The following is a 13,854-nucleotide window of genomic DNA, read 5'->3' as shown; positions in this document are numbered from 1 at the left end:
TATTTCCCCAGTCGTCTCCATGACAGCACATCTTGAGACTGACTTCCTCTGATAGGACAGGAACAAACACAGAGAGGTTAAAAACCCCACCCCTACTCCTCATCGCCAGTGTTTTTTCCTGTTCTGCCAGGGAAGGTAGACCAGAGAGGTGCTGGGCGCTCTATGGGATTCCTGGCAGTGTCCGTACCTCAGCAGGCTTTTTCCTGTACAGACCAGAGGTTGGTTCTGGTGGCGCGGCTCTCCCTCCTCCTGCATGGTCTGTGCCCGGGCTTCTGGCGATGTTGGTGGCCCTGGTGAAGTTCCCTCCTGCAGCGGTCTGGGAGGGCTGAATGCGGAGTGGCAATATGGCAGCTGGAGCGACGCTAGGATGCTCTTCCCTCTAGCCGCCGGGTGATGACGTCGGACGCAGAGGGGGCATGGCCTTTCGTCGTGACATCACGCCGGCACTCGTTCAGTGGATATAATGGGGCATTGCTTACTCTAAGATGGTGCCCGGCGGTTTTCACCCCTGTTTGTGCCTTTTGGCGTTCTGGTGGACTTGACCTGTTGACGATGAATGCCCCTACCACACCCTGCTCAGGATCGGAGCCTCCCACTACCTAGGGTCCACTGAGTAGCCTGTGTCAGACACCCTTTATGTATGGTTGTTACCCTGTAGTGGTTGATTCTTCTCTCCCTTATATGTTTCAGGGAGAAAAGGAGCCTTCCTCCTCTATTAAGGTTAAGGCCAGGAAGTGCGGCTTGTCTGCCAAACGTCTGCCTTCTTCTGGGACTAAACCTTTGTGTAAAGAATGTACTGCATCGGTTGTTAAATCTGAATCAACTAGCCTGTTGGAAGACATCAAATCCATGGTTAGGGAGGAACTTCAATCTGCCCTGGCCTCCCGGGATGCACCCCTTCCCCCAGCCCCCCTCCCCCTCTTAGACCGGGATTTTCTAGAGATCTTATTAGCGTGGGAAGTGATAGATTCACTAAATCCTGATCTTTCAGATCCTGATATCTTGGATAAGACCCAGGAGTCCGATGAAGATAACGAATACAAAAGATTTCTGTTTAACCCTGCAGACATAGAAGAATTAATTAAAGCTATAAGGGCCACGATCAGGATGGAGAGGATGGAGATTCCCAGGAAGCCCAGATCGGTTCAGGAGGAGATATTTGGGGGTATGGGGGAAAGGCATAGGTCTGTGTTTCCGGTGCCGGATAATATACAAAAGCTGATTAGAGCCGAATTGGATAAGCCTGAAAAGGGTTCCTTCATCCCCCGCGGCATTAAGAGGCGGTATCCCTTTGACGAAGTAGATTGTACAGACTGGGAGTCCATCCCTAGAGTCGATGCTCCGGTAGCTAAGGTCGCGAAACGCACGGTTCTTCCCTTTCGAAGATGCTGCACAGTTGAAAGATCCTATGGACAGGAAGGTGGAGTGCCTTCTTAAAAAGACATGGGAAGCTACGGCAGCTCTTTTAAAGCCCAGAGTAGCTGCAACATGTGTGGCTCATGGTTGGAGCAATTAGAGCTCCATTTAACTAATAAGACACCGAGGGAGCAGATCTTGGACAGCCTTCCCCTACTAAAGATGGCCACTAGTTTTCTGACAGACGCCTCCACTGAGTCTGTAAGACTATTTGCCCGTACGGCTGTTCTATCTATTACAATCAGAAGGTTGGTTGAAGGCCTGGTCAGGGGATATGTGTCACAACCTTTGTTGTGTTCGCCGTGACACGGTTGCCGTGCATGCTGTTGCCAGCGGCAACATGTGTTTGTTGCAGCATGTAGGTGCCTGCCCCTTTTATCCTGCTTCCCTTCCCTGTTTGGTGCTGGAGGGGTTAACTATCTGGCTGGTGGGGATCTAGGTGTGTCCTGGGTGTGGCCTCTTGGCTCTTTATATCCTGGTGTTGTGAGTCTGAGGTCATTTGCCATCCAGCCTTTGTGTTAGCTGGAGTGTTGCTCCTTTCCTGGATATACCATCTGTCCAGTGGGAGGGCCTTCTATCTAGACATCGATGTCACCATGATGTCTCCCCTTTGTTCACTGGCTGTCCCTTTCCTTATAGCTAGGTCAGTGGAGACTCCTGTTCATCCACGTCTGGGATAAACAGGTCGTCTCCTGCTACTAACCTAATTGCAGGGATCTTCAGGGTGACTCGGGGTTCTAGGTTCCTGTGTATGAGCCCACCTACCATCTTGGTCTGCTCATACAGTTGGGAGTCAGGGCCAGGATTAGGGCGGCATTAGGAGGTGACCTGCTCCCTTTTCCTGGTGTCCAGGTCTAGCTGCTTCCCCGTTCTCCTACGCTATACGGTGGGGAGTTTTCCCCCACTCCCCACTGTGACAATATGACGTCCAAAAACAAATTGATTTCCCTTCTGTTCCATGGCCAATGTGTTTTTGGTCCCAACTTAGATAAGATCTTAGAAAATGCCACCGATCGCAAGATACCAAGACAGTTAGAGGGAAATCGGGGAGGTGGAGCTATACAAAAGGGGGGAAAAGAAGGAATTTCCTTTTTAATCACAACAAGGGGGATCCTCCTCCAAACAATGACGCCATCAGGGTTGGGGGAAGACTCAGCTCCTTCATAGACACCTGGGAGCAAGTCACGCAGACCCTTTTATCATCAACATTATAAGAGAAGATTATGCTATAGAGTTGGAATCTCTTCCCCCACAAAAATTCACCTTAACCCAGCTCCATTTATCTCAAATGTCTTTTTTGTCTGATGGCATAAGAGAGCTATTATGCCTAGGAGCAGTAGAACGTGTTCCCAGCAGGGAAATAGGAAGTGGTCACTATTCCCTATTATTTTTAGTTTGGAAGCCAAGCGGCAAATTCAGGACTAATAAATCTGGAACCACTGAACAAATATATCACTTATTGCAGATTCAAGATGGAAACAGTAGGGTTTGCACTGAAACTCATCAAGAAGGGGGCTATGATGGCCACAGTAGACCTCAGGGATGCTTACTTTCACGTCCCAATCCATCCCCAATCCAGAAAATATCTAAGATTCACAGTCCGGCTGGAAGGAAGGATCTATTTATTATCAATTCAACTGTCAAATTAGAGGGAACTTCGGGCGATATAGGAAGGTCTCAAAGCCACACAGGCCCAGTCAAGAAACCGTCATGTACTGGTCCACTCTGACAACTCCACAGCAGTGGCTTTCATCCGACATCAGGGAGGCACAAGGCACGTTCATCTTCAGAGTCTCTCAAGACAGATTTTCTCGTGGGCAGAGAATAATTTAAGATCTCTCGCAGCAGTGCACCTAAAGGGCTCCCTCAGTCTAAGGGCAGACTTTCTCCAAGCGAGTGGTCTCTTTCGGAAGATCCAGGTTTATTGGGGCAGTTTGAGCCTGGATTTGTTTGCCTCAAAGAAAAACCATAAAGTGTCTCATTACTTCTCCCTCAACCCAAGGGATCCCTGCGACGCCTTCACTCAGGATTGGACGTCTGATTTATGCTTTTACCCCAATTACGATGATTCTGAAGGTCCTGCAGAAATTCCAGACCGAGAATTGTACCCTAATCCTGGTGGTCCCCTTTTGACCCAGAAGGGGCTGGTTCTGTCTTCTGAGATCCCTCAGCCGGGAGGATCCAATTCTGTTTTCTCCGACTGAGGACCTTCTAACGCAGGGTCGAATCAATCATCAATCAACCCCGGACTTCTCAAGCTGTCAGCCTGGTTACTGAACAGTCCATCCTCCTAGGTCTGGGGCTATCTCAGAGGGTGGTGGGTACCCTAATGCTCGGCAGGAAGTCCAGTACCTCTAAGGCATATCTTAAGGTTTTGAAGAAGTTCGCCTCCTGAAGTGGTGACAGGTTTAACCAGTCTACTCCCAATATCCCTCTTATTCTGGATTTCCTTCAGGATGGTTTGGATATGGGTCTCTCCCCAAACACTTTAAAGGTGCAGGTGTCTGCCCTGGGTGCCCTTTATAACACCAGTCTTTACAATGTCGCCTGGGTTTCTAGGTTCTTGAAAGCTGTATATAGGCTGAAGCCTAGAATTAAGAATATGGTAGCTCCGTGGAACCTGAATACAGTTCTTTTCGGCTTGTCAGATTCCCTGTTTAAGCCTCTAGATTCTCTGTCTATCAAGTTGCTTACTCTTAAAATGTTTTTTTTTGGTAGCAATATCCTCTGGTAGGAGAATATGTAAGCTTCAGGCCCTGTCCATCCAAGAGCACTTTTTTTAGGACCTTTGAGGATAAGCTAATATTTAAACTAGACCCCAATTTCCTCCCCAAGGTAGTATCTACATTTCACAGCAAAATTCCATAATCCTAGATGTGAGAAGGGCCGTTCTTCGTTATTTAGATGTTACTACAGAATGAAGGTTAGACAAAAAATTGTTTGTACAGTTTTTTGGCCCTTATAGAGGCAGGAAAGCGGCAAAGAGCTCAATATCTGTCACGGCGGTGTCACAATCTCGGTGTTGTTCGCCGAGACACGATTGCCGTGCATGCTGGTTGCCTGTGGCAACGTGTTTTGTGGCAGCATGTGTGTTATCTCCTGGTTCCTTCCCAGTCTGGTGTGTATGGGGTTAAGGTGTGGTGCTAGGTGTGTCCTGGGTGTTGGCCTCATGGTTCTACGTAATCTGGTGTTGTGAGCTTGAGGTCAGTAGTACTCCAGCCTTGGTGTGTACTGGAGCTATGCTCCTGTCTTGGATATTCCATCTGTCCAGTGTGAGGGCCACCTAGTTAGACATCAAGGTCATCCGGTGTCATCCTTATGTATTTTCCCATTCCTTCCCTTGTATATGTTTGGTGAGTGTTTATGTACAGGGTGTGTTATGTCTAGTGTTTTGTTCTATGTCTGGTCTATTTGGTGTAGTTGTCCAGCATGGTTGTTAGCCTTTCCCCTGTCTGCCTGTGCCTTCGGTGAGAGGGCCCCTGGGTTCCTCAGAGGGGGAACCACTAGTCAGTGAGCAGCTCTGCCTGGTGCCGCCATGCATTTGAACCGCATGGGGTCCAGGTAGTCTTGGTGCTGGTGTGCCATCCTGTTGCTGCGGCAGGTAAGTGCTTGTTGTTCCGGTGTGTTGTCGTATCATTGGGTTCTTACCTGCCGACCCAGTTGCTGCTCACTGTCTTCCCTTACCCTTGCTGCTTGGCCTGTGAGACTCCTGTTCATCCATGTTCTGTAAGAACAGGTCGTCTCTAGCTCCTAACCTTTATTTCAGGGATCGTCAGGGCGTTTGAAATAACACTGTCACTACACTATATTTTCCTCAGTGAGGACCGCATAGTTCAGGTGACAGGTTCTCTTTAAGTTTTAGCTTGAGGTTCTCCTATATGCAAACCCAATATCTGAACCAGTATGGTGCTACTCCAAGGAGCCAGAAAATGTGGGTGTTATATGACTTAGTTACCTCGCAAGAAACATATAGAACAAAATGATATGTGACCCATAATTAGCAGCTAACTACCATATAACACATCCGCCCGTCCCACTCCTATAGACACCTGTGCCCTTATATATTTATATACCTCTCCACCCCAGCTCAATCCACCCCACGTTCCCTATATATATATATATATATATATATATATATATATATATCTCACAGTATTGCTTAGGGCTGTGGAACTGTTTTATAAAGTTTTTAGGACAGATTTATTTCTAAGCGTATTGTACTAAATTAGTTTTTGTTTCATGTTTTCATCTAAATGTACTAAAGGGGTTAATCCCACTAAAATGATTTCTCCTTTATCCACTTAGTCTCATAGAACTGGATAGACTGGCCGATATGCACTACAGCTCCATTCAGAGAGAGTACTCCTTGTTCTCACTGGTGGTCCCAGAGCTGAACCCCCTGTAATCCGATATTTATCATCTATCTTGTGGATAGGTGATAAATACGTTACCCCTTCCCATCGCAAACCATTTTCATTTTTTCCTTTTCATTTTTCTTGTCCACTTTCCAAAAATGAACTTTTTTTTATTTCTTTATTCACATAGCCATATGAGGGCTTGTTATTTTTGGGTTTTTTTTGGGGGGGGGGGAGGGGCTGCAAGAGAAGTTGTATCGTATCATTTAATATTATATACGATGTATTGGGAAGTTGGGAAAAAATTATTAAGGGTGGAATTGGAAAAAAAATGTGATTGCGCCCTTGTTTTACCGGTTTAGTATTTACAGTGTTCATTGGGCAGTATAAATGACATTACTTTATCCTCCAAGGCAGTGTGATTACAGCATTACAACATTCATAGTGTTTTTTGTTTTAATACTAAAAAGAATTTAAAAAAAAATCTTTGAAGAAAAATATTTTGGCTGAAAGCCTGCCCAGAGCCTGAGAGCTTCAGAAATGTGCTATCCTTGTCCACAAAACGGACAAAAATAGGACATGTTCTATTTTTTTGCAGGGCCGTGGAACAAACTTATGGATGCGGACAGCACAGGTGAATGGGTCCGAATTGGACCCGCAAAACAAGCAGATTGGACGCTGACCAAAACCACGGTCGTGTGCATAAGCCCTTACGGCCACTCACACGAATGTAAGCTGTCCGTGCCAATGCTGTGGACCACAAATTGCAGTCTGCAATGCACAGGCACCGGCCCTGTGAATTGCGACACAGACCCATTGACTTGAATGGGTCCGCGATCTGCGAAAGATAGGACATGATCGATCTTTTGCGGTGCCGAGGCAGAAGTTCACGGAAGCTCTTCCGAGTGTTTCCATGGGCTTCTTATCTGTGCCTCCGCTCAGTATCTTGCGGATTGTGGACCCACTGAAGTCAATGGGTCCTCATCCGTGATAGAGAATTCACATGGCCCGTGCCCGTAATAAAGATATATTAAAGGGTCAATAAGTTTTAAAAAAAACTTTTGATATGTCATAGAGGCACTGGGGATCTGAGTTCTGAAACCCCCACTGATCCCTAGAAGAAGAGGAGAGAAGCACTCGTCTACCACACGCTGTCTCCTTGCTGCAGAGGAATTGAGAAGGGCCCATAGACTTTTGTTCAGTAAGTCTCCTGCATTGATCATTCTAGGGATTAATGGGGCTCTCAGAAACCCCCCTAGTTAAAACTTTTTAAGTCTCTATGACATGAAGGGGTTATGCCATGATTCATGTAAAAAATGAAAATCAGATTAGTACATGACAATCTATTACTACATGACAACCTCTTTCTAACACAGCTAGAACCAACCCTGTACCTCACATGGATCCAGAGATCTCCCCATTCATTGCTCCAATTGCTCAGCTAGATTATCTTCAGCCTGGCAGCTCGGGGACGTGTCCTTTCTGCTGCAGCTCTCTCCCTGTAACTGCCAAAGCTTCTAACAGTAGATATATCTGGTAACGGTTAAAAGGGTTTTTCTTTTATACTGATGACATACCTTCAGAATAGGTCATCAGTATCTGAACGGTGGGGGTCTGACACCCGGGACCCCCACTGATCAGAAATTTAGAAGGCACCTGTGAGTGCCGCTGCTTTCTCCATGCTTACCAAATACAGCACCGTACTGTGTATAGCGGCTGTGCTTGGTATCGCGCTCAGCCCCATTCACTTCAATGGGACTGAGCTGCTCTTAGACCATGCGACCAATTAACGTGACGTCACTCGGCCTAGGGAAAACAGCGAGAAGGCAGTGGTGCTACTGTGAGTGCTGCTGCCTTCTCAAACAGCTGATCGGCGGGGGTCCCAGGTGTTTGACCCATGCTGATCAGATACTGATGACCTATCCTGAGGATAGGTGATCAGTGTTAAAGTCTGGGAAAACCCCTTTAAAGATTTGCACTGAGCATGTGTGGCCGCCCCAATGAGGTGGACAAGAAATAAGAAAAAGAACAAACAGCAGGTGGCGCTATACAGATACATTTTATTGAATTACTCAGTAGTTATACCACATTTTTAATTACAGGCAATTACAAAAGTATTCAGATCCCGATTTTTTTGTGGGATAACCCCTTTAAGACAGAATTTCGGAACTATTTAGTTTAAAATATTCAGTGCTGGACATTCATGTTGTCTCATTTTTGGATTTTTGGGCCACAAATATAAATTCAATACCATATTACTGCTACGTTTCCCTGTGTCTGGTACTAGATATGACAAAAATGGAGAAATACTGTAGAGGAAACCCAGCTGTATAAAACAAGCCATATTGACAGTCCCCTCTGGTTTATTAGCAGTCCTGGTGACCGTCTACGCTAAAGAGCGAGGTAGCCACTGTGGAAATGACAAACCGATGAGAAGGGACGATTTGGCGCTCTGTAGGTTTATACGTCTGATAATGAGGTTGTCCAGTCAAGCAGTATGAAATGAAATCTCCCTGTTAAGAGGTCAGAGAGCCGTCCACCTCTCCCCCTCCTCCCTATCATCCAGCATTTACAACCTGAGTCTGCAGAATCGTATTCTTTTTAAGGTTCATTTTGGAATAACTGAGCGAACGCCTCTGCTCTATCTGTCTGCATAACATCTGACGTGCGTGACATAAATCTCCCCAGATGAGACTGGCTGGCGTATTTATTTCAAGGATGAAACGTTAACATAATACATGAATATTACCTATAATGAGCACTACCGCTGCTTTACCGCCATTTGTGGAAACACTCATGGCACCCCCGCTATGTGTTCAGCGCAAGGACTTGTCCAAAACATAATTTTGTCTTTGTAATTGAAATCGGTCCTGGAAATGTTATGAATACGATGAGTCTGAATAACAATGGAATTTTAAAGCGCGACTGTTCAGACCTCGGCAGGCCGCTCCGAGAGTCTGTGATGGGAAATAAGCATATTCCTACAATAAAGAAGCTGATTTGGTGTAAAAAAATACGGAAGAGAAATGGCCCGTGAGCTACTAATTATGAGCGTGATCTGCGTGAGCCGTGTATGAGGAGTCCCCAGAGGCAGCAACACATTGCAGATGAGCAATGGCACTCAGAACTGCAAAATTAGTAACTGCTCCCCCATTTATAACACTATTGTTGTTCTGTGGGGCAGAATAGTTTTTTTTTCCATTATGCACCAGGGCTTGTGAGCAGCTGCTACTGTTATGCCAAACCAGCACCTGGATCTGAACACTTTTGTAATTGCATGCAATTTAAAATTTTGCATAGCCACTGAGTTATTCAATAAAATGTATCTGTACAGCGCCACCTGCTGTTTGTTCTTTTCCTTAATTTTTGTCCATATCACTGAGCTGGTCGAACGTGCTCGGTTAAATAGGCCACCCGCCATATTTTCTGTTAGAAGCTGACAATAAAGGATAAGCAGCACTACAAATCCCAATGTGGGGAGAAATCTACCAATAGTCAAGGTACCACATTTCAGGTCCAGCTCTAGGTTGGTGGCCGCGGATGAGGATCCCTTAACGTAGCAGAACAATAGAGAAATCTGCAGCTCTCTACAATTGTGGAAATTCCGGTTTTTATTCAACCAGCAGCGTGCAATGCGACGTTTCGACTATAACAAGTCTTTATCAAGATCGATAAAGACTTGTAATAGTTGTAATAATAGTAATAATTGAAACGTCACATTGCACGCTGCTATGTTGAATAAAACCCGGAGTTTCCACCATTGAAGAGAGCTGCGGATTTCTCTATTCTGTTAGAAGCTGAGGCAGTTACAGGGAGAGAGCTGCAGCAGAAAGGACACACCCCTGAGCTGCCACTCTGTAGATAATCTCATAGAGCCATTGGAGCAGTGAATGTGGAGATCTCTGGATCCATGTGAGGTACAGCTTTGTTGGAAAGAGATTGTCATGTGCTATGTGATATATTATTTTCATTTTTTACATGAATCCTGGCATAACCCCTTTAAGAATTGGTGACCTTTCTTCAATAAATTGACTGAGCTGTGGAAAGGGCATATGACCGATGGATGTCACAGGCAGTGGAAGAGCTGCAGCCCATTCAGATATCCTGAGGATAGGTCATCAATATTTACGTCCTGGGCAGCCTCTTTAAAAAGGGGTTATCCAGAATTTTACAAGTGATGGCCTATCCTCAGTGTCTGATCGGCAGGAGTCCGACACCCTGCACCCCTGCCAATCAGCTGTTTGATTAGCTCTGGTGATAGACCTACACAGCGCCATCCACTGTGTAATGGACAGAGCTGGTAACTGCGCTGCTCCCATTCACTTCAATGGGAATAGTAGTGACCAGCTCTGCCTGCTACACAGTGGTGTAGTTCGGGCGCTGGAGCTACTCTGAAACAGCTGATGGGGGTACGGGGTGTCGGACCCCTGCCAATCAGACATTGATGGCCTTTCCTGAGGATACGTCAAGACTTGTAAAATCTTCAACAAGAAGTCCAGTACTAGATCCTTGTGTACTCCCCTAGTAGGGGCTGGAGGTCACCAGAATCCTATCACTCGTTTTCGTATTCCCAGTGCCCACATTAGAGTTACACTGAAGACCTCTTTAAACATTTAATATACTGCACCAATATAGTTTCTAGAGGAGTGGCTCTGTTTCCCTTTCCCACCATCTTGGATTATTCTGCATCATCCTCAACTCGGTGGAAAAATTCTTCTGGGTCCCGAAGCAAAGTTGTGTCTGGGGGCGCTGTCACACCTCTGAGCTCCACCCCGTCACATGGCTAATCTTTGCTTCTGTCCCACCACTGGTGACGCCATATGTGTCCTGACATAGAATAATGCCCACTTATGTGCCCCGTGTACAATGCGGTGCTCATGTACTGTCCACAACAAGTGTAATAGATGTGCTGCGGTCTGACAGCTAGGCGCACCAGGCGCCATGAAGTCGTTGTGCCTGCCAGCGCCAAGCCAACCAGTCAGAGCGAATGGTCGTGCAGGTAGCTTATGGCTCCCTCTATCATCATTGTATTCAACTGTATCCCCATCCTAAGGATTCAGATGCAAGTGAAAGTGGTTCACTGCCGAGGTGGCCCCCTCTATCTCTGGGGCCCCACGCCTTTGGGTGATCTGTCAGGTGGGCAAATCCGCCCCTGGCTGCAGGAAAGAACTGGGGATGACCATGGATACTTCTGATGTCAATATGTAGTCCACTGGAAGTCAGACATGTTGAATGAGAATGACCACTGGCTTCTACCGGGTGGTCACATGACTGACTTCTCTGTTCACAAAACGGGCAGAAAAATAAGTAATATGAAACGGCTACACTGACCGCGTATGCATCTCTAAAATCTATTCTAGGACACGGTGGGTGCGGTTTAATTGGATTGAGGGTGGAGCTAAGCTCATTCTTAGGGCTTATTCAGACGGCCGTATGTGTTTTGCGGTCTTCAAATTGCGGATCTACAAAACATGGATACCGGCCCGTGTGTGTTCCGCAATTTGCGGTCCGCACACGGCCTCCACTCTCATAGAAAATGCCTATTCTTGTCGGCAATTGTGGACAAGAATAGGACATGCTCTATATTTTTTGCGGGGCCGCTGAATGGAACCACGGATGCGGACAGCACACAGCCCCATTGAGATGAATGGGTCCGCACCCGTTCCGCAAAATTGCGGAATGGGTGCGGACCCATTCATACGGCCGTGTGAATGGGCCCTTAAACTGATAGAGGAAACAGAGGGTATATATAGTGACACTGTGTCTGATCACGTCATGATTTTTTATTTTCTCAGGTGCCTTCTGCTACAATGCTGTCGAACGCCTCTTATATGCATATGATTCGATGGGCTTCCTGGAGCCCTCTTCTGAACTCTGGATCCTCAGAAGTGACCTTAGCCTTACAAGGAGGACCTCGCCCTAATCCCTGCAGCAACTTTGTATATAAAATACCGCCAAATAATATGAGCTCCGATGAGGTGAGAAATAAATACTGTTTTTTTTCCTTTTTTAATGGGGTTATTCTATAATTAATGTAGTAAATGAAAATCAGACCTCATATAATACCGTACATGATAGGCTTTTTCTAAGCTTTTTCTATTGTTTTAATTGCTCTGCTAGATTTATATCACGCTGGCAGTTCAGGGGGTCCTTTCTGCTGATGTCTCCCTGTTTCTTTCCCTGAGGGAGTCTGCTTTCTGCTGTATCTCTTTCCCTGTCATAGACAGCTAAGGGGGCATGTTCTGCTGCAGCTCTCTCCCTATTGCAGCTCAAGGGACATGTGCTTTCTTATGGGGCGTGTCCTTTCTGCTGCAGCTCTCTCTCTGTAACTGTCACAACTTCTAACAGTAGACACAATTAGTGGCAGTTGGATAGATGGAAGTGAGCATGTCTCCACCTGACAAGGTGGACAAAGAAATGAAGAAAAGAACAGACAGCAGGTGGTGCTATACAGATCCTTTTTTTTTTTTTTTTTTTTTTTTTTTTGATAACACAGTGTCTATACTACATTTTTCATTACATGCAGTTTCAAAAATATGCTGATCCAGGTGCTGGTTTGAAATATGTGGAATAGTTATCATGGGACAATCCCTTTAAAGGAGTTCTCCGGTTTCTGATATTGATAACCTATCCTCAGCACCTCAGCCGATCAGCTCTTTGAAGGGAACTCCTACAAGCTCTGCATTCTCTTCGCTGGTTGCCGTTGACATTGCAGGGGCGAGCAGGTTAATTACAACTCCTCCGTCCCATTCCCTTGAATGGGAAGGAGCAGTTGTAGTTGCACTCCCATTCTATTCAAGTGAATGGGATGGAGCAGCTGTAATAATACTGCTCAACACTGCAATGTGACAGCGAGGAGGTAAACAGTGAAGAGAACGCAGCTCTTGCAGGGGTTCTCTTCAAACAGCTGATCGGCAGGGTGCCGTGAGTCAGACCCCCACCGGCCTGATACTGATGACCTATCCTGAGCATAGAGGCAAAAACAAACCCAATACAACAGCGCTCTGCAAACACAAATAATACAGTATATACAATACTGCCATACTCTCTATAGAAAATGTACTAATGCTATTTATAAATGTGAGATTCTTGGCAAATGCATTTTGTACAAAATTATTTGTGTCTGTCCGCCACCGGCAAGGCGATCTCTTTAGGAGAGAAACCGACACTAAATACTACCTCGGCTAATGCCGTACTGGCCTCCATTAAATTCAGGGAATGCAGGTGCCACACACATGCTGAGCCCACACTACATTATATCTCTTTTAGTGCCACAATGGCCTCCAATAAATGCAGGGAGAGCAGGCTACAGCTTTACATTTGCAAACTGGACAACCCCTTTTAATTTCCTACCACTTTGTAACTGCTTAATAACATATGTGTTAATCTCTAGCTGTTGAATACATTGCAGAATGCCAGTGATTCTAAACTCGGCTCTGCTCTATCTGGAACTATGTATTTATTTATTTCGGTTTTGTGCATTTTAACTGTTTAGTGTTCAAAAATTCATTGTCGTAAAATATCCACTACAAAATATTTGTTAGACGTGTGGTGCTGTCTAAAAATGTTTTTTTTTTTTTTTTTTTTTAATCAGGTGCAGCAGGTTGAAGCTGGGACTCTGCATTTTAATTTTGATACTCGCTCTGAACATCACATGGGGGATACGGCAGAAGCTGTGGAGAGTTTGCCCGAGGAGCTGCGTCAGTCGAAGAAAAAAGGAACCACGGCAAATGGTAAATTAAAGTCTGCGTTCTTGCCTGTGCTCCTGAATCGTTGTATGCCGTCAGTGCTATAGCAGTGGTGGTAGTGCTTGCACACTATAGGAGAAAGCGGAGGCTCCTCTAGTTTAGAAAAACAATAAATGTTGGGAAGTGTAGGCCAATGGGGGTACCAGTGAAGGGGGAAGTAGCTAACTTCTCCTCCGACTTGGATTTCAATAGACATGCGTAGAATATATATTAGATCGTTGCATATTTCAGTATACAATGTACAAGCTTTATTTTCTGAAACTGGAATACCCCTTTAATTTACTTTAAATCTTCACATTGGCAGCCACTACGTTTTTTGTGCTACTCATGTTTAA

The 13,854-nt window shown here is 45.6% G+C and overlaps 1 protein-coding gene across 3 annotated transcripts in view; it reads left to right on the top strand.

The window, feature by feature from the left end:
- Positions 1-13,854, top strand: part of NPHP4 (nephrocystin 4) — a 323,852-nt gene that overhangs the window by 137,734 nt on the left and 172,264 nt on the right. For all 3 annotated transcript variants that reach the window (XM_040429459.1, XM_040429453.1, XM_040429446.1), the window contains exons 10-11: positions 11,567-11,749; positions 13,366-13,504. In XM_040429459.1, the coding sequence (XP_040285393.1) occupies positions 11,567-11,749; positions 13,366-13,504 (322 nt within the window). The remainder of the gene's footprint in view (positions 1-11,566; positions 11,750-13,365; positions 13,505-13,854) is intronic.

Source organism: Bufo bufo, chromosome 1, assembly GCF_905171765.1.
Source record: "Bufo bufo chromosome 1, aBufBuf1.1, whole genome shotgun sequence".
Taxonomy (NCBI): domain Eukaryota; kingdom Metazoa; phylum Chordata; class Amphibia; order Anura; family Bufonidae; genus Bufo; species Bufo bufo.
Note: the sequence above shows the minus strand (reverse complement) of the source record. Positions and strands in the feature narration are given on the sequence as shown.